Source organism: Egretta garzetta, unplaced genomic scaffold (assembly GCF_000687185.1).
Source record: "Egretta garzetta isolate BGI_Z169 unplaced genomic scaffold, ASM68718v1 scaffold94, whole genome shotgun sequence".
NCBI lineage: Eukaryota > Metazoa > Chordata > Aves > Pelecaniformes > Ardeidae > Egretta > Egretta garzetta.
This window is the reverse complement of record NW_009259683.1, coordinates 1570359-1591505: the sequence shown is the minus strand read 5'-3', so window position 1 is coordinate 1591505 and position 21147 is coordinate 1570359. Positions and strand designations below refer to the sequence as shown.

Here is a 21147-nt window from a genome sequence, read left to right as displayed (position 1 = left end):
TTTTTGCTTGAATTTATTTGGCCATGCCAAACTCACACCATGATAAATTTTAATTTTCTATGTGTACGGATATCTGAAAATGAAGGGTCTATGCAGTGCCCGCTGCAGCAGCTTCTACTCCCTACCCCTGTGCGTTAGTCTTTAAGCAACCCAGTGCTGGGTACTAAGAGAACTGATAGGGTAAGCGCATTACAAACACAGCAGCCCTTTACAATGAGTAGGTCACGTTATCAGACAGGAATAGTCTACCACTGGTCAGAACATCATGTCCTGATTTTACTACTGAATAAAAGTAACAAGAATGCATGCACATACACATACATACAAGCCAAATCTGAATTTCAATAGTAATGTTATTAAACTGCAGGAAAAAGTTAATCAAAGGAATTTAATTTCACGCAACATCAAAAGAAGACATCGTTTTGCAGCAGATGTTTTGGCAAGCAGAATGTCGACCAAACTTGAAGCTCTAATTGTGAGCTTCTCCCTCACAGTGTGAATTTTCCAACCTGAACATCTCACTGTCAAACTGAAGCACTCAACCAGCATATGTTCTGCTCAAGCAACTGTGTGCAGTTTGAAATACTGTATGTAAGCAGTATTAACTTATTTTGCTTTCAAGGCACCAAACACTTGGAAATTACTATTCCTTAATTTAATGCTGAAATGTAGCTTCAGTTACTAAGAAGTGGCCTCCTCTTGATGAAAAGATGATTTGTAAATATCCAGTAGGGAATGATGTCACAGTTTAATAAACCCCACCAATTTCCATCTGTACTTCATTGTCTCTCTTGTTCTACCACCATACAGAGACACCAACAGGTTTTGAATAGTCTCAGTCACTAAGCCATACATAGATGCAAGTCTGGACAGAATCTAGTCACTGTTTCTAGATGTCAGTCCTAAGATTCATAACTATATTTGAGAGCCATCCTTTGGACAGGAGGCAATACGGTCTCTCACCGTTCAACCCCTATGTTTGATGTCTTTCTTTACCCCTACTCCCTATCTTCCCACATTCATTTATAAACAGTTAGCCAGAGATCCAAGACTATGAGCACTGGAAATATTGTTTAGCTCTCTGAAATAAAAGAGCAATAATGCAAAGACCAACATTTAGGAAAAGCATGTCTTAACAAGAGATCTATTCACATAAACTCTTTCATATCCCTTCATTACTTTTAATCTCATCCTTTACTCTTTCTATTTGGTTCCTGTATTCCAGCAAAAGCTGAGGGGAAAAAAAAAAAAAAAAAAAAAAAAGAAACTGTGCACTTGAAGCTAGCTTGTTGATCTAAGACAATGTATTACTTCTCCCTACCAACCTTGCATCGCTCGAGCTGCAATATTCAGCAGCATTTCAGGCTGGACAGAATCCTTCCAGCTTTGTTTCTTCACCACCTCCCTTCCACCATTTCTTATCACCTCTAAACACAATAGTCTTAGCCTCTCTGCTTTGCAATAGGCCTTTAGAATTCACAGAATTTTGTTTGAGAAATGCTTCTGGATATCATCTGCCCCAGTTCCCTAGTTCTCAATGCAGCACCAGTTGGCAGCCTCATCCAAGCCCTCACACTCAGGGTTTTGCCCACTGAAGTTTCGAGTATCTCCTGGGATGGATAGTCCACAGCTTTCCTGGGAAAAACTGCACAGTGTTTGACTGCACTCACTGTGAAAAAAATTGTTCCTAGGATATAACAGGAATTTCCTGTGTCAGCTGGATACCTCAGGTATAGCATTTTAAGACAGCACAGTTGGTACAGGATTTATTGGAGATAAGTGCCTCCTGCAGATGATTAATGCCATCCCAGGTAAGTGTCTCAGATGGGATAAGTTGCTTTCTATGGCTACCCATCTTTCTGCATTACCTCTGGAAGGAGCTGAATGGTTGGTTCAGATCGGACACTGCTTTTAGACATCAATTTAGGTCAGATTCATCTTATCCACTCTAACTTAAATTTCTGCAAGAAAGGTCATAGTATGATTTAGTTATATCCTCCTACACTAGGAGCCTAGGGGCATACTTTGACACATGCTTGAATTGTCCAGCATGTAGAGGTGAGAAAACTAAAAGCCAGACCTTTTTTTCTTTATATTGGAAAAGCCTAAAGTTAAATATCTCAGACATTATTAAGATATTTAAATATACTAATTTTCAGCACTGATCTTTTAACTGGTATTATCATCATAGGAAATAAGTTTATTTAATGACCGTAAATTCCTAACAGAGTAAAGAAAATATTGGTAATTTGTTTCAACATTTATTTTCCCCACTCTGTACCAAAACTCTAGGTCTGTTTTTCCCAAGTAAAAGTCAGAAACGTGTATGGCAGTCTAATTGCTTGTTCTTTCTACCATGAAGTTTACAGAGGTCTACCACCTTTCCTTTAAAATCATTCCATTAATATGAATTTGAGGTATAACAGACAATTGGATTAAGCCATTTGTCTTCATAGATCAAATATACTAATTTGCATTCTTTGTTTAAATAAATTCCTTAAGATTGCTTAAAAAGCCAAATCTGAATATATTCAAAATAGTTCCTTTACTTAACCATCTACCTAAGGAAGAGCCAGCAGACAGTGATGGCAATAAAAATCAGATATGGATACTAAGTTAAGAAAAGCTCAGTAGTCAGAGCCATATGCTTCTGAGGAAGACACTGTAATAGAGGTGAAAGGCATAGGAAAGGGGGAGAACTATTCAACATCACTAGAAAGACCTGTAGATTGGTGCAGTAATCATTCCAGCCATTTTTTTCCACAACATAAAACCACTTATTTTTATGTAACGTTTTCATGCACTTATCTAGAGGTGGACCAATGAGGTAGTTCCAGTACAGATTAAACAATAACAGTAGGCCTCACCTCTAATCATATTTTTTTTATCTGGATGGAGCAATGAAAAAAATGCCTTTAGGCATTAAGGCATAATTTTTCCTTAAGCATAGCTGTGGTAGATATTCACATGAAAACAGAAATTAGCTGACGGTATTAAGCAGTCATCACTGACAAACCCTGATAACATAACACTGATAAATATTTTGTAGAGTTGGGGGGGATCGGTGGGTTGTGACTCAAAAGCACATATGACAGCATTGAAAGACCTTTCATAGGGCAGATATCTGTAAGCCTGTATCACTTGTAGGACTCTTCAGACACATTACATTTTCCAAGCTTCTTGTGAATATTAGTCTGTTTTCAAAACACCAACCAGAGCATGAAAACAGAGCCTCAAGGGCATGAATGCACTATCACTCCCTGTTACAGAAATGGGAAGTAAATCAGAGCACTAAAAGGGAGAAATTACTTTCCCAAAGTCAGAAGCTTGAGTAAGCCCTGGGAATGGTCATTAGCTAATGGGGATGAGCAATCTGCAGATCGAGTCAAGACCCATTTTGCTGGAGTTACTGATCTCTGCCAACATGCTTAGGTTGTCCACGCCAAGGGCGCAGAAGCACTCTGGACTTGCTCCAAACAGGGGACTCAACTGAAGCCTAAAAAAATGACCAATATCCACAGACCTGGTCAGTAATCTGTTTGGAATTACAATTTAAGAGGTTACTGGATCACAGCCTCAGTCCAAGCATACTGTCTCATGTTGCCATTTAACCATTTGAAAGGAAGGTAACCTACTGATATTTTAGCAGTATTTATTTTATAAAATTCTTCATGGAGATTTAACAGGAAGCACCAGCTAGCAATCGTTTGAATCAGCAGAAGTGAAAGAGGGGCTGGTAGTGATTACATTGTAACAAAACAGATGGATGGTAAAGCGAAATTAAAGTTACTCAGAATTGGCATCTCTTGTGTAAAATTAATGATGGATAAATGAGATGAAATAAAGTAAGGCCTAAGGATGTGTTTTAAAAGACTATAATTTCAACTTGAACCTTTGAGGTTCAAACTCATTAGACTAACTTGAACAGATTTTCTTTTGTTCTACGTGCTTCAGTATTACTGGCTTAGGGAAGAAATACATCAAAGAGGCTAATTCGGGCTCAGCCAACATCAGGAGAAAAAACAAAAACAATGCATGGCTATCTTATCACCTGGAGTTCTGGGCTGGCTACAAACAGCATCCAAATTAATTCCCAGGCTTGCGATGAGTCCTCACAAGCTCCTGTTGCCATACAGAACTTCTCTAAGTTCAAAACCTACTTGAATGGTGCTATCTGTAAGTTTGGCAAGTTTTATCCAAGAAAATTGTTAATCCCTTTAAGAATCATCTGTACCAGCAAGAATGTTCCTCCTCGACAAAATTTTGCTTAAGACAAGGGATTTCTTTCTCATCCTGTACTATGAACAGCCAGGAACAACTAACTGAAATCAATGATTTTTTTATACTATTATGTGACAAAAGCCTAGTGAGACAATAATGTCTTAGCATAGCTCGGAAGCCAGGAATAATGCATGCTTATGACCAGCTGTAGCCATCTAAAAAAATCTGCTGATTATATAATCGCCTTAAATCCTTGCGTAGGTTGAAGACTTAAACATTGTTAATGATAGCCAAAGACCAAAGCAGATGATTGTTAATCCTCGTCTTATTTAAGAGAAGTTATACACTAAATCATACATTATTGCAGTATTAAGTGGCTTTTTGCTTTACTGATTAAACTTGTGTCTTCCTAAAAAGCTTAACAAATGTTTAAGATGTTTAATTACTGAACTTGAAGTTATTCTTCACAACCTTTCTCCTGGTGTGTTCTGGTCCACAGAAATGCTGTTTTAAGAAACAGATGAAATATTGCAGTGTTTTACTATGAGTCCAACTAGTATGAAGCAGAGATATTAATCAAATCACAGAACTGAGTAAGTAAGGATGAGAATCCTAACACATTTTATTTGTTGCATGTTCTGTACTTTTGAGTTCTGAGCTGGCTGGCTAGGTTCTGCTTTTTTCTCATTAACTTAGAAGACAAGAAAGTTTTAATTTTTACCAAAATTAACACTTCCTTCTCTTGTTTTCATTCAAAATTAATACTTTCCTTGTATTAGTACAAATGCTGTTAACCACAGAATTTTGCTTGTTTGTACTTTCACCTAAGCTGCTCAAGGGACACTAAATTCAGCATCTCACAGAAAGAACTATTTACGCTCAGGGTCAGCATCAATTTATGTGCCAAATCTCTTGCCATATCACAGCAGCTTCTAAAAAAGTAATTGAAGGACTTTTTCAAAAGTTGCAGAGTTTTGTGAAGAAAGAGCAAAAAGAAATAATTCTAAACGAAATACAACTTTTCCCAATCAACTGAATGTTCGGGTCCTAGCAAATAAAAGAAAATAAAAACTAATGTTCAGAACCACGCTTTTTGTGCAATTTGGTGTCATTTGAACCAGATATTTCTTCTCATTTTAGAAACTCAGCCTGTTTGAAGAGATAGGAGATTTTTTTTTTATGACATTATGGAGCAGACATGCACATACAGTATTTGCTGAGGTAGTCTTTACCTTTATTGTTTTTTTAATGGGAAAAAAAGGGGGGCACTTAAGACCAAAAATACATGCTATCCTCTTTGTGCACAGAGATTTAAGAACAATTCCCCTTCATCAGGGAATGCTTACTGAGGACCAGAGAGTGAACAGCTGTGGAGCTATGATATTTTATAGTATCTGAGGATTTGTTGTTAAAGAAGGATTTTCTGATTTCAGAACCACAGACTCTTTCTAATTTTGTGCTTGTTTTACTTCATTTTGAGACATATTTTCAGTAACCACCAAGGTAATTTCTCTGTTTTCTTTCAAATTTGGAATGAAAAACATAATTGGGTTTCAAGCAGATATAGCTCCTGTAAAATGAAAATCACTAAGACAGATTTAGAGAGAACAAACTTGCTTCAAATAGTTTCAGGAGATATCAATTCCCTGGGAAAAGCATGTTACTAAAAAGGAAGGGAACTATTCCTGCCAGGAACAAAGACACAAGGACTCTTTAAGTGGAAACTGATACTTTAACTTGCTTTGCAATGTTTCCACCATTACTTTTTTGTGTGCGCATGTGAAGGAAACGCATCTTTCAAATACCTGTTCTGAGATATTTCTACGTCTTCCTTCTTCTTGAAAACCTTCTGCTCTTCCTCCCACCTCTCTTACCAGCCCAAAGCCATATACCCAGTATTTTCTAGTCCTTTCACTGGCGGTCTCCACGCTGCTGCTCCTCTCCCAGACACCACTCTCTCATGTTAGTTCCTAACATCAGCAATAGCTTTTGCTGCTTCCCAGAGCTGATAATACTGTTTGGGAGGGCACTGCTGTAATTAACTCTGGCATCATCCCTGTGATTTATCTTTGTCATATGAGTCCTAGCAACACCAATAATGTAATGGGTTGGATCATCCATTAGCAAATCAGTACATTTCAAACACAAAATTTGAACAAGGTGATCAATGTTTCTTCATCCACTTCCAGCTCCCACAAGCACAGCACCTTAAAAATCATCCTTAGACTTCTACTGTTTATAGCAAGTCATAGTTCATATACTCCCATCTCTTCCTACTACTTAGGTTGCCCAAGGAAATTTTCCTATGTATCTCCCTGCCTGGATATATTAAGGCACCATCTGGAGAAAGGAATGAGGAAACTCAAATTACCTCATTAGTAGTTAAAATAAACAAACTGTCCTGCTGATTCCATCCAGTTCAACATACTACCTCATGGAGGGCTATCACATGCCAAGACAATACGTTTGGCTCAAGAACTTCCTAAAATATACCTCACTGGAGGCATTGTCTGGCAAGTGTTGCTATGTGTGTTCTCTACTCTTCCACTCTTCCTTAAGTTGTCAGAGAAAGGCTATAGGAACAGACAATGCTTTGGCCTGGTCCCGGCTTTCGTTACCTTGTTATAATCTCATTGCACCACCCTCAGGTACCATAGCTGCCCTACCTTTTGAAACTAAAGATGCATCAGGTACATCAGATCAGCTACTTGACTTTTCTGACAGTGGAGGGCTGATTAACTCAAGAACAAAATGACCCTGATAATTGGCCTATACTATTTTCAGGATCCCAAACTGATATCTTTGTAAGGTGGACATAATTCCCTGGATTTTTAACAAAGCAGGGACATGACGGACTAGAGATAAGCCTAGTGAAAACTGTGCAGGAATAAAGGAAGCAAAGGCTGCGGGTTTATACCTTTTCTGTCTTCTTGAGAAATGTCCCAGGAATACCTTAAAGTAATACCAGCCCCCTAAAATTTTCTTCAAATATTGCCTTCACAGGGCTGTTTTGTTCAACTGCAGGAACTCTTGCCATGGCCTCCATTCATTAGGATTACTCTCTCTGCCATTCAAACATCCTAGCAATTTCACAGTAGCAAACTACTGAAAGAAAAACTTCTGCTGGTCAGTTTTCTAGCGGGCTTTACACCACCTCTAACTGTAATTAAGAATTTCTCTTTCCTCTCTTCTTATTTTTTCCTATCTTTTTATTTTTTATCTGCAGTTTTCATTCAGTTATAGACTAGTTAGCCTTCTGTTGTGAGTCGTTAAGACAGCTTTTACATTTCATTCTAAACACAGTTTCTTTTGTTCTGTAAGGAAACTACACAATTTATTTAAATTTTTGTATTCTTTCTGATAAAAAATAATATGTAAGTGCAATATGTCATCTAAAACTTTTTACTCATGACATCACAAAACTTAATTCTGGACAAAATATAAAGTTTGACAGAAAACTGTCTTTTATGTAGTAAGAATTTTATACTCATATTTTTTACAGAAACCAATGTATTTAAAAGAGAAACACTGATTTCCTGAGAGATATGAGCTTTTGTACTATTTTTTATGAATCATTTTGGTTACTAATTTAATCTGTATGGATATTTACACAGTATTACTTTAAGCATTCAGTAGAGCCAAAGGAAAGATGCCAGGAAAAACAGTACTTGCATGAGAATCTGGAGTTCTATATCTAATTCTACTGTACAAGTCCAACATAGAACCTTTGGGGATTTTCTTCTATTATCAAAAAAAAAAAAAATGTTAGGGTAAAATAAATTAGACCGGACATGGACATTACAGAAATATTCCATCAGAGTGTGCATCATACAATGACTCCAGATAAATGAGTTCTTCAGCATATGCTATTTACCAGCCCAAACTACTGTGACTATAAAGAGTGGGAAAGAAAGAGCCCCAAATCTTTTCATTATCATAAAGGATAAAGATAAGTATGTTTTAGGACAAGTTCTTGAATAACAGCAGCACTGTTACTGCATGCTATGAATAAACAATTAACGAGGTAATTGTGCTTAGGAATGTATTTACTGTGTGTAAAATTACCTGTCATGCAAACTCGTGCTTTTTTCAACAGCTATCTTTGAAATTCCTAAGAACAAACTGCAGGTTGTACAAAAAAATTCAGTAAACAGTTATTCAGCTAGGTTAGCAACACAAACATGCCTAAGGCTAGGAAAGATTCATGCCTTATTTTAAATCTTTCCAAACGTCTGTCTCATCAACAGAAATAGATTTTAGAATTTTATCACTCTTTTTCCTCCTCAGACTACAGTCATCAAATCATTGCTTTAAGTAATTCCTTTTCACTTTAATTGCAGCTTTTTAAAAACAGGTTAATAACCATCCATATTTAAACTGTAGATTTTATGACTTATACTTATTATGCAACCCATTAAAGTTTTATAGTCTTTGCAGAATAAAATAATCATCGATCTTTTTCATCTGAGTGCTATTAAGACAAAGGGTATAAACATCAACTGATTAAAACATTATTTAAAATGCTTTACAAAATGCTTTATAAAATTTAGTTTTAAGTAAATCCACTCATAAAGACTTGACAAATCTGAAGAGTACTTAATTTAATTTCCTTTACGAGAATGTTTTGCATGCAAAATGAAAGCCTGAGGGACCCTCAGTCCTCAGTAAAGGCTGTGCTATTGCCTTTGCCTTGGATACTATGATTTTCCAACAGCAAATCATCTGTCAGCACACTGTGCAGCACCCTCCAGCAAGTGTGTAAGGCAGAATGAGATAACTCAGAAAGTCTATTCTTTCGCTATTACTAATAAACAGTTAAACAAACAAGCATGTGAGAAATTTAGATACTATTGATTGTTTTAACAATAACAAACCACTTAAGTAAATTAAAAAAATACACAGGCAACAAAGCTTGCTGTGTGTCATTTTTAGACATGTGGAGCCCTTTGTCCAGGGATATTTCCACCCTACAACACTGCTCATGAAAATGCCTTCAAGTTTATACTCCATAACCTACTGTATTGAGTTTTATCTAATAGCGTAGTCATGAGCTTATACAAACAGGGTGCTTCTGCCTCAGACCTTTTCAGCTAATTATGGACACAAGAATTGGTGGAGACTAGTTAGAAGTCCACCCATTCTCCCACGGCAAAAATGAGCAGCACAAACATCTGTTCTTCAGCCACAAGGTGCTGAGTGACTGGAGAGTGATATACTGCCAGAAAAATCCTGAAGAAACTGTGAGCTATCAAACAGATGGTGGAAGTGCACATGCTATATGCTCAGCCTGCATGAAGAACAACGTCCTACCCTCACCCACAAAGTAAATACAATCTGCAGGTGGCAACTGCCAAATGACCACCAGCATTGAGACATCCATCAGGACCTTGAACGAGGCCACAGAGCTGGACGCCAACAGAGATGGTAGCTAGAGAAGGCCAAACACAGGTGATGCTATTACACACATACTGGAAATAAGTCTTCTGGATAAATCAAACAAATTTACCAAAGGCACACATTACACTCCAAAAACTGGACAGCAACCAGGAAACAGGGGTGGTCGGATAATTTATATCCACATTGAAGTTACAGAGATGAATTCAAGGATAGGTATCACGATGTTCAGCAAGGTGAAACGACACAAACTTAGGCTATTTTAAGACAATCTTTAACATTTTCTTCCCCAGGAGAATGCGCATCCTAGAAACCTGAATTTCTACTGAAAGCAATCACAGAAGGTTGGAGCACCCTTGATACAAATTTAATTTAAATAAAAATAAAACATTTTAATGGATTTTTTTTATGGTATCTACCCATTTGTACCCACGAGCGAACTCCTCTAAGCTCTCAAGACTGCTGTATTCTATGTGGCCAGAGGAGACAGCTGCTCATCATAAGCATAGGAGACTGCTAATTCCCTAATTGGAGCATAAACCTAAAACTGTTCAAATAAGTTGTGAAGAATCAGAGAATGGATTGGGTTGGAAGGGACCTTTAAAGATTATCTACTCCAACCCTTGTGCTAGGGGACATGGACAGATGGGCAGGGACATCTTTCACGAGATCAGGTTGCTCAAAGCCCCGTTCAACCTGACCTTGTATGTTTTCAATAATGGAGCACCTACAACTTCTCCGGACAACCCATTCCAGTGTCTCACTACCCCTATAGTAAAATGTAAGGTAAGAGAATGATAACAAGAAAACTGTTGATGCCTGGGTTGAAACTTGCAGGAGTCCCAGCTAGAAGTTGCAAGCAGAGGCCAAAAATTTCTTAGAGGAGGTTGCAGAGGGATTAAAGCTAGATTTAGCAGGATGCTCCCTAACAATGCATCAAACCCAAAGAAAATATAGCAATAATTCTGGAGACAACTGCTAGGGAGCTGAGGCACTACTCCCCAGACGCTCTGCAGTGCAAAGGAAAATAACAGCCATGCAATCACAGGCAACCATGGGAAGGTTACCTGAGGGTTGCAGGAATACTTCTTTGTACAAAGTCAGAATATGAGTTCTGTTCCCTGTTCGTGACATAGAGTGCAGACCATATATAAGAACAGGCAGACAGCAGAGTATTCCTGGAGATCCAGATCCACCCTAAACTGACTCAAAACTGGAAAAAGATGAGGAGCTTCATTTCACCATGTCTCCTGAGCTGTGAACATTTCCTCTGCATCAGAGGATCAGAGCTTTCCTGTTATTTCAAACAGAGCCCAGGGTGTAGATCAAGGATTTAAATGTACAGCAAATAAATCTGGCCAATTCAAATAATTGAATATTTCATACTGATGTTGATTCATTCCTGTTTTGCAAGCACCAAATAAAAACATCTGATTTGCCAGGATTTTCTTGTGTTTGCTCATTCCCTAATCCCTCTTCTTCCCCTTCAGACTTCTTAATTAAATGTCCTGGCCAGTGATGAAAATGTTATTATAATAAAGAATTCCTGAACCCAAACATTATTTTTGCAGTCTTCCCTATTTTGAAAAATATTCAGCTAAATAGCAATAGAGATATAGACCATAAAAAAAGAGTATAACTATCTTACAGCTCAATTGCAGTGCTATGGAAAGGAAAAGAGTAAGCCAACCCCCCTGTTTCTAGACACCTGTAAATGAGCAGCCATGCAAGGAATATCCCCAGAAGCAATAATCCCCTCCACTTGTCTAACAAATTAACAGGTTGATGCAGTACCGTTCTCCACCTGATAAAGGTCCTTCTCATGGAAATAACATTAAAAATCAGCACAGTCTATATTTTTAGTGCCAAGTTCTTCTATACAAGCAGTATTCCATCTTGACTCACATGAAACTGAGGCCATCATGTTGACCCCTGACTATCCTCTTCTGGAAACAAAGCGTTCTGACAGCATGGCGTCACTACTGAACTTTAAAGGATTTTATATGACAAGGAAAAATAGTCTCATTATGCTCCTCTGCTCATTTAAGTCAGAAAACATAAAACGAAACCATTATGTAGAGAGATAAAAAAAAAGCCCTGGGTTTATTTTGTAAATTTCAGGCTGCTGATGTTTAGAAAAACTAACTTGTATTTCAGATTCCTCCTCCACTCTTCACTATCAAAAGCTACATCTTATTCATAACATCCAGAAAATTGGCGCATCATTTCTGCGGCACATCTTTCTCTCCTAGATAAAAAACTACCCAGGACAAGAGCCTAAGGAAAAGATTTTTAAAATGTCTTCTGGCAGCTTTTTGACAGGTTCTCTCCACATTTCCTGGCATAACCCTTCCCAGAAATACTTGTCAGCAAGCAGGTTTTCTACATTGTCCATTTCTGTCAGTTGTCTGGCCACAATAGGACAAGACTGCATTTCCCAAGCAGCAGCAAAGCTACGCTCTGTACGAGCTAGCTCCGTGGTTACCAGCAGGCCAGGCAGAGCCTGACAGCAAGAGCGGAGCGGGGAGAAAAGCAGCTCCCAGTGAAACAAGCCAGCCGTAATTGCCTGATACCGATACCAACAAACACAAGATTCGCCTCTAGAGAAAGCGCAGCCTTTGTGCTGCCCGGGAAGCTGCGTGGATGTTGCACAGGCTGGTTTTCAGGAAGCGAGGAGCACTGCATTGGCACCTGAACCCGAGCTACCTCTGGAGCCCTAACCCATGGGCAATGGCTGCTGTTACCTCCTCCTCCTTTCCCATATGGCAAATCTCTCCCAGGGGAAGGTGAAACATGAAGCCCTTAATATTGCACCTGGGGCTATTGGCATAGAACAAGCAAACAGGAAAAACCAGGGGACGGAACAAGGATTACTGCAGATGGATCATGAGACAGAGATGTCTGTAGAGTAATAGTTCATGTTCCACCCGTTTTTAGTACAGTTCTGACACGGCCACTGCTCTTCCAAGCCATATGTTTCTACTCAAAACTGTAATCATGTTTCTTTCCAAAGGATGCTTCTTTGGGAAACTTTCCACTGGCAACAAGGGGAGATCAGGCTTTAATTTGGAGTTAATATGGAGCTTTTCAAGCAGCATCCATATTTTTGCTTACAAGCATTTACTCAGATGTTCTACATTGTGGACCTCTTCCACTACAGATTATGCTCATATTACAGTCTACAAAGTGTGATACAATACTTTTTAGAAATTTTTCAGGAAAATGGTCAGCATATCTTTCAAAGAATAAACAAGAAAGGAGTGCAATGCATTGTCTGATTTTTCACCTAGCAATGGCAAATGTCCTGGGTTTGTAAACTTTAAATTCTGTCTCTCAGGAGGCTGAAATATATAATTCTGAGAGCTTCAGAAATAAGCAAAATCTGGTTTCTGATGCATCTGTGCTTTGAGGATGATAGGCTTTGGCAACTATAAAAAAGATCTGAGTTTTCTTCTGTGGGAAGGTCACTTAGGGCTGATACTGATAAAATGAAAATGAAGCATTTCCTCTTAGTCCAAGGACTCATATCAATAGTTTCCTACAAGTTAATTAACTTCTAGACTTTGATGCTTTGTGAAATTTCTTTGCAACCAACCATTGGCTGATGAACCACATATGTACACTCACATGCACTCATGGACCAGTGCATGCTGGTCAATACAACCCCTAAAGCTTTGTGTCTCTACGAACCAGTTCTTAGAAGCACACAGACTTAAAGCTTCTCACTCTGCAGATGAAAATGCAGAAGTATACCAAATGTTTGCTAAATGATCTTAAATATTTTTCAGAATAGACAATTTAATTATTTTTCTATTCCTCTGACAATCTTCAAATCGAAATGATCTTAAATATTTTTCAGAATAGACAATTATTTTTCTATTTCTCTGACAATCTTCAAATCATATCTTAAAAAGCTTTATAAGAATTGTTTATAGCCCTAGTTTCTTTCATTCATAAAATTTAGCCATTTAAATCCCATGCACTCAAATAATCTTTTTATATCAGATAAACTTGCAATGAACTTGTGATTCTTCAGGGTCTGCACCAGTGGGCTGTTTTCAGCTTAAACAGCTGTGGTGTTAAAATTTCTTTTTATATATGACTTGAGGGTACCCATTTGCTTCACAATTAAGAGCATAGCACCTACAAACGTTCAGCTAACCAGATTGCTAATTGGTATGTTTGCTTTACGCCTTCTTGTATAAATAGAAAATGTTCCTCCTGAAACTGAATGGTTCAAAGGTTCATGTGTTATCTTCCTTGCATTTCTTAGGTTACTCGCTTTTTACTTTTCCCTCTCTTCAGTGTCCAGGTTTATTACTGATAAACATTTGCACACCCCGTATTATCTCTTCTATTCTCTGTTCTGATTAAAGCTTTTGCCTTTGTAGAAATCGGTGCTGAATGTTTTCTTCAGAGGCAGACAGCAAAAACTGAGCCAGCTTTACAACAAAATCATGAGTAATAAAGTAATCTTATGTTTGTAATAATTTTTCACTCTTATTTCAGTTTATTATAGAATACAACACCTTTTTATTATTGATTGTGATACTTAAGCTCAGCATTTGGTTTTGTGTATGTGCCTGAGATTCTCCATTGGTAAATTACTTTTGCTTTCACCTCTCCTAATATTTCTCTCCAGTTCCCCTGAATCGTCAAATTCCTTTAAGATTGTCTTTAGGTAGAAGTATAACTGCTTGATAAATGGCAGCATTCCTCTGTAAACATACAATACAACGTCAGAACTTCTGTCATCTGATTTCTGAGTAGAATTTAGTATATCAGCTGTGAATAGCGTATGACCTGTCCTGTAATGTGGGATTCGCCTAACCAAACGTAGATGCAGCTGAGCCAGTTCCTCATTATAGTCAGGGGAGGTGAACGGGATCTTTCAAGGTTTGCTTCACCTCATGCCAAAGTAGACATATAGGGCACTTGTATTGCAACCTACCTTTGTGTGTTTTTCTCCACCTAAAAAAAATGGAGAAATTGTTCATTTTTCTCTATTATCTTTTCCAAAGAAACTTAGGCTGATTAGTTCAGATACCTACGCCTATCACAACCAAACTCTCAAGTTAGGATTGCCATAACCAGAGACCACTTCTTTTCTCTGAAACATGACTGAATTTTTACTCAAGGCCATGCTCTTGTCAAGTGAAGGCTGTTGAAAAGTGGCCAGTAAATGGCCAAAACTCTGGAATTCCTTCTAGCCTCTTGGGAAGTAGCTCGGACGTGCTGTCAAACTCATTAGTTGCTGTGGAATTGTGTGGGGGTCAAGAGGTCTTTAGAAATCCATTTCCTAAGACACAATCTATGACCTTGACATCTCAGAAAAGAGTAAAACTAATCTACTGACAACACAAGAGAGAATGTCCAGTTCAGTTGTTCTTTTACTAACCACCTGCTTGGCGTTGGTTTAGCCACAGAACGTAAGCGTTTCTCTGCTGACACTACGTAGGATTGTCAATGAAGTCAAGGAATACCAAGCATTATCAACAGCTACAATCGCTCATGAACTTGCATATTTATGAAGACAATTTTTTGGTTAAACACTTGTTTTCTGCCTCACATTCACATACTTAAAGCCCTTGTCAGACATCTGTTTGAAGTCTAGTATGACTTGCGGGTTACCTTCTCCTGAAGGAGAATAATAATGAGCTGACAATGCTCAGCAGCAGCTGATGTGTCCCCAAAAGATTCGTCAGCTTGGAAAGAATTTCTGGAAATATGCAGAACTTCTCAGCTGGCCTACATGTTTGGAAGATGCCATTAACCAGCTCTGGCATATGAGCTAAACATAGCAGCATTCAATAATGTACTGTTCAGAATGAAAATTGGAACGCTGGGGATGCTGCTGCGTGTCAGCACACATGATGAGAAGGCAAAGGTCACGTTGCAAGACAAAGACTGTGAGCAGCAAGGCAGGTGATGGCAGCTCTGATGACAGCATCCTCACACTTGGGACTGACATGTTCAGCAAAGGTGGACTTGGCAGAGAGCCACACATCACAGGAAGCCGGACTTTGCATGGGGAGGAACTCCAGTGTGCTGTAAAAAGGGCTTCTAGTCTCTCTCTTGAAACCTAGGCTCAGTTTACTGAAAAACCCGAAGGGATGAGTAGTCTGTAAAGTCCAACTACAGTGCTTATACCAAACAATATACTACTAAGATGACTTTTGGGAATAATGGGGGTTTGATAGGAATCTAGTTTTACTTTCTTACTTCCAAATTAATATGAGCACATCCTCCCCAGCCTCTCCCCCAAGACAATTATAGTATAAAATCAGTCTTTGTAAGAAAAGAGAAACTGCAGATTTATGGAACAATGCAAGACTAACAATTATTTATTAAAATTAATCATTAAAATTGCATTTGAATTATGCAGAGTTAAACAGTTTGCAAAACAATCTGAAGATACTGAACTACGGAAAATCCTGAAAAAACCCAGAAATTCTAATAGACAATTTCTAAAAATTCAGCTGGCCTGTTGCATTAAATACAGCGGTCACAAAGCAAAACTGGTAAAAAAACCCTAAAGCATACTAAACAAGTCTAATGGTTTATCCATTTCATTATGAGTTATCACTAACTTGTTTAAAACCAGCACTTAAAAACTTTGCTGCATACCTATATACATTTTAAAATTTCAAAAAGTTTCTTTGTAATATTTTGATATATATTTTTGACATATTGTTCCTGAGAATTTTAAAGACTTGGAGCTTATATCTTCTCTGATCTCTATTAATGCTGTGAATTGCATGAATTTAAGACTGCATAAATAAAACTTTTGGCAATTAGTTCATTTTAATTACTTTAAAGCAAAATGAACATCCATAAAAGGTAAATAAATGAACATTTAATTACAGAAATTTGCTATTGATTACTGCAAATTGCTTCTAGAATGGGCATGTTCTTTTACTACTCTTAATTATTGTAATTAAGATTTTTGCATGTTTATTAGAATTGTTTTGGCATGGCAAATTCTACCCCTGTGTCTCTCAAAATAGGTAAGCATACACATTCTTAGTCTTTTTTTTCTATAACTAGTATATGTAAATAAGGAAAAGAACTTCCCAGAGCGTGTTCAAATTAAAAAGGGGCTTAATTCTATAAAGTCAAAATTAACATAAAACCAATTCAGACTTTTTTTTTTTTTTCCTTTTAGAGCATTAAGTATCTCAGCCAGAAAGAGGAAAATTGAAACATTCATTACATATGTCAGTAAAATAATGAAAATATTTAAGGAGGAATAAGATTTCTATAATCATAGATAGTATGACTAAGTAAAAAAATTATTAAAGACAAATCTAATCTTGTTTTAACCTAATGTGTGAGAAATAACATATCCTAACCTGAAAAAAACCCCACTTGATTGTTTTCCAGTGAATAGCTCATATACCAGCTAATGCTGTTCTCATTCTTACTCTAATTGCCCTGACAGTTTTATCTTTTGTAGCCCCTCCAATTTGTAAATTTTAAGTATTTCTCGGGAAGCCTGTTGGAGACAGGATGTAGAACACCATCACCCTGGGAGTTTCACTCTCAGAGTTGCAGCAAGCTGTAGGTTAGTGAAACTCCGTGCATCTTAAATTAGAGTGGGAAACTCACAAGCCCTGGGATTGAATATGGCCTGCAACTTTATTGCATGTCGCTTGGGATCATATAATTTTTTCCTTCTACATTACTTCTGGCTAACACTCAGCTAGGCTTTAATTTATGGCCTACCAGTGTGTCTGAAAGAGCTATTTGGCCCTTAGTAAGGGAGAGGATATTCCAGGTTTAATTGAGTACATAAAATTCTACTTTGTGCCCTCTTGAGCCTTCCATGGAAACTGTGGCTCACTGAAGTGGACAGTAACTGTTAGGCGTGTACTTACTGCATTGAAGTTGGGGAAGAGGTTGACTGCTGCGGCAGTGTCCAGAGGAAATGGAAGAAATGGTTTAATATCCAGCGACGGCTGCAAAGGTGGAGCAGGAGGACGCACTAGGGCTGGAAGAGCAGGGCTCTGGCATGTACCACCTATGTGTAGAAAAAGACAGAAGGCATTCAGCAAGTACTATGACTAGGGGGAAGAAAAAAAAAGCCAATGTTGGATTAAACAAATACATTTTTATTTGTCCACAAATTACTGCATTACTGAAAAAAAGCACAGCTGACTCAGTGACTGTTGATTATAATTCTTTGCCAGCAATTGCTTCAGGTATCAGTCTATCATTATTTAAAATTAGCTAATAAACCATCTCTCTCCCTGGATTATCTGGAACAACAGTTCAGCGTATGTCTGACTTCTCCTTAGAACTTCAGCTAGTCTCATTCTGCTATAATTTCAGTGTTCCATCCCAACCCTATTGCTCAACCCTCCAAAGGCAAACTGCTCCAGAAGAAAAAGAACAACTAGCTGTTCGGCTCAGCAAAAGTCACGTCATTTGCAGACTTTTGATTTTTTAATTAAATGCTCACTCATGGAGCTTACAGCTTCAGAGTCAACTTAAACCTCAGAAACACAACATACCTTGCTGCCTCAACAGTTGATCAATGCACCTCTAAATTAAGAACAATTTCAGCAGCCACTGAAATTCTGTTTACAGGAAGGTACTAACGAACACTTTCTGCTCTTGCAAGGGGTGGAGCTGATTCAGACTCTGTACAGCAGAAAGCTCCTCCCGGCTAACACTACCAACCACCAGCTCTGTGGGAACATAATGCAAATGAAGAAATCCCCTTGCATACCAATAAGTCACTACCTGTTTGCACTGGGCCCTATTTCACTTATTTGTTTGCCCCTTGCCATAGCCAGCGAAAAGCTGGAAGGATCCAAGCCCATTCTCTGCTTCCAATGTCTCCCATGTTTTGGTTGCACTCCAAAACATCAATTCCCTGTTAATTAAAGACTATTTGGATCCTAGGAAACTGTTAAAATATGCCAGTGTTCTTCTAATCTGAGAGGCAGGCAACAGCCTGTAAAAACCTGCTGGTAAGAGTCCAAGAAACATTAAAAAAAAAAAAAAGTAAGCGGAGTTTTACCCCACTCATTGAACAGAGACACAGGCAGACAGACCATCAGAAGGAGAGATCCGAAATCTGTTTCTTTTTTTCCTCTCGTACATACAGACACTTTTTTAGACAAGCTGCATATATTCTTTAAGAGCTCAAATATAAAGTAGTCAGGATGATATACGGAATCTCTCCATATTTGGCCAGCAAATCTGCTAACAAGGTTTGCCATTTAATGCATCTAATTGAGGGCTAACAGCACAGGATTTAATTAACCAGTTGTAGCAGATCATCCACAGTTCTGCTTCTAGGTATAAAATCAGCTGGAGCCAAATATTCAAAAACAGTATTTTTGCCAATTTTCAGCTCCTCTGTGAAGCATTTCACTAAGAATCATTGAAAGGAAAACATTACCCAGTAGTAAACTAAAAGTATTGGATTAGGGTTCACTCCAACCTCATGTTAGTTTTTACCCTAGAGTAACTGCCATTTTTGGAGTAACTTCTACATTAGCCTCAATGTAAGACTCACTATTCGAATGCAGCAGCTAAAGATATGGGCAACAGAAAAGAAGAGGGCAAGCAGCTTTGCTTTCCATAGGTCACCAGAATAGAATCATCAAGTATTTCATGATTGCCATTGGTTTGGCAATTGCTATATTCCCATGGAATTATTACAAAAACTATGCAAAAATAAATTTAACAGGTCAGAACGACCATAAAGTAGTACTGAACATACCAATCTTACCCCCTCTGAATAGGAAAGACCCATAAAGATTTTTTTCTTTAGGTGCTGGAAACACTTATTTTTTCTCACATAAAGCTTTTACAGATCATGAAGGGAAGTCACTCCTACAAATCAAACCTTTATAAGAAGTCTCCAAGTTGCACCTGAGATTGTACAGAATCACACAGAAATACCAAGGCGAGCATTTGCCTGGCAATAGCAAAGAATTTGAAATGTATTAAACATCCTACAACTCACACATGCAAATGCAAACTGGACTGAGAAATATCATCCATGCTCGGGGACCCAGCTCATCGTGTGTATTATCTCAGTGCTATGGAGGAGAGCCTTGCAGGTTTGGATTACCTAGGGCAACAGTATTGCTATCCCATACTCTTCTAGGATACCATGTCACGAAGGATGAAATATTTCTATTCTGTGATCCTTCCCTGTGGTATGACTAGGCACTCGCGCACCTGCCGCTGCCAGCCAGTGCTGCACAAAGTCATCTGGGGACGAGAACATGCTTTAAATGGAAAAATTCAGCCAGCTCTGCAGGACCTTGGCTGGGACTCAGAGCCTCTGGAACAGAGTTTAAAATCTACCACAGTCCTGGCTACAGTGGCACAGAAAATGAGTATGTTCAGGATCACAGCTGCTCTCTGTTTTTGCAATAGTGTCAGACATGTCCCTTAATGATGGAGCATGTGATAGGTATCATGAAATTTGAGCTTTTGCTTGAAAGACATTATCTAATGTTTATGACTGCAAAAATTAGCTTCTTTTTCCATTTAGCATGCACAGAGTTGTAGTCTAGAATCAGCAGCAGAAAAAACACGAAGCAATGGCAACCGTTTTGGTGACTCGGCTTAATTGAAAAACTTTTGGACAACATTTGGGAATGTTGGTCTTAACTATTTCCCATCTAATCCATTAGCAGAGGGATGGAGAGGCGTAGAAGCCCACTGGGAAAAGCTCTTGAAGACACGGGTAGATAAATTCTTGTTGTAAAGAAGGCAGTATCAAGGGCAGAAATGATGACAGAAGGAAAACATGAGAACCAAGAAAGCCAAACTGAAGGTAGAGAAATAGAGGTGTCCTAAAACTCATAAAGCAGAATTTACTTTGTAAATAATTGGTACTATGTGTGACAACAGAAGACTTAGAAAAGTCCTTTTTAGTTATCCAAGATCACAGTGAGGAACTGTAAAGATTGCTTATGACTGTTTTGGTGTTCTGCAGAAAGACCTCCATAGCTTTCCCTGTGCAGATGCAACATTGCTGATCAACACACAGCAAAGTCTCAATGTCAGCCTTTTTACAGGCTTCCTACCAGCAAGGTTTGGAGTTCCACTTTGACCAATAAAGCCAGGGTAACATCCCACACCACTGACAGGCTTTGTCCACAGCCTGTGCTTGATGCTCTGTATTATTTCCTGAAGTTCACATAGACATCCTTGCCAACAACTCAGTAAATGGCCTGACTTAAGAGATGTAACAGACCCCCCCAAAACATAGGGCAATACAGGTCTAAAGTTACGTTTTATAAGTAGTGTGCTACAATTTCTTAAAATAGGAGGATACTAAACGTATTTATTGATTCCAGTGTTACAAGTTAGTGATGTTATAGTCCAAGAGTCTTTCCAGCCCATTCAGATCCTAAGTGGGAGATGAATGTTCCAGACATTTTGGAAATTCATGTTGATGTTTTTACCTTAATTTTCTTTGTAGGAAGCACTGGAATAATACAACTTAGAAGCTTAGTTAGTTCAGCATTTTAACCAAGATTGAAGCAATCATTCGTTTCTTCA

At 38.2% G+C, this 21147-nt stretch overlaps 1 protein-coding gene across 1 annotated transcript in view; it reads right to left on the bottom strand.

The window, feature by feature from the left end:
• ZNF385D (zinc finger protein 385D) overlaps window positions 1-21147 on the bottom strand; it is a 386843-nt gene that overhangs the window by 118465 nt on the left and 247231 nt on the right. Inside the window, exon 4 of the mRNA XM_035894054.1 lies at window positions 17493-17635. Within this exon, the coding sequence (XP_035749947.1) occupies window positions 17493-17635 (143 nt within the window). The remainder of the gene's footprint in view (window positions 1-17492; window positions 17636-21147) is intronic.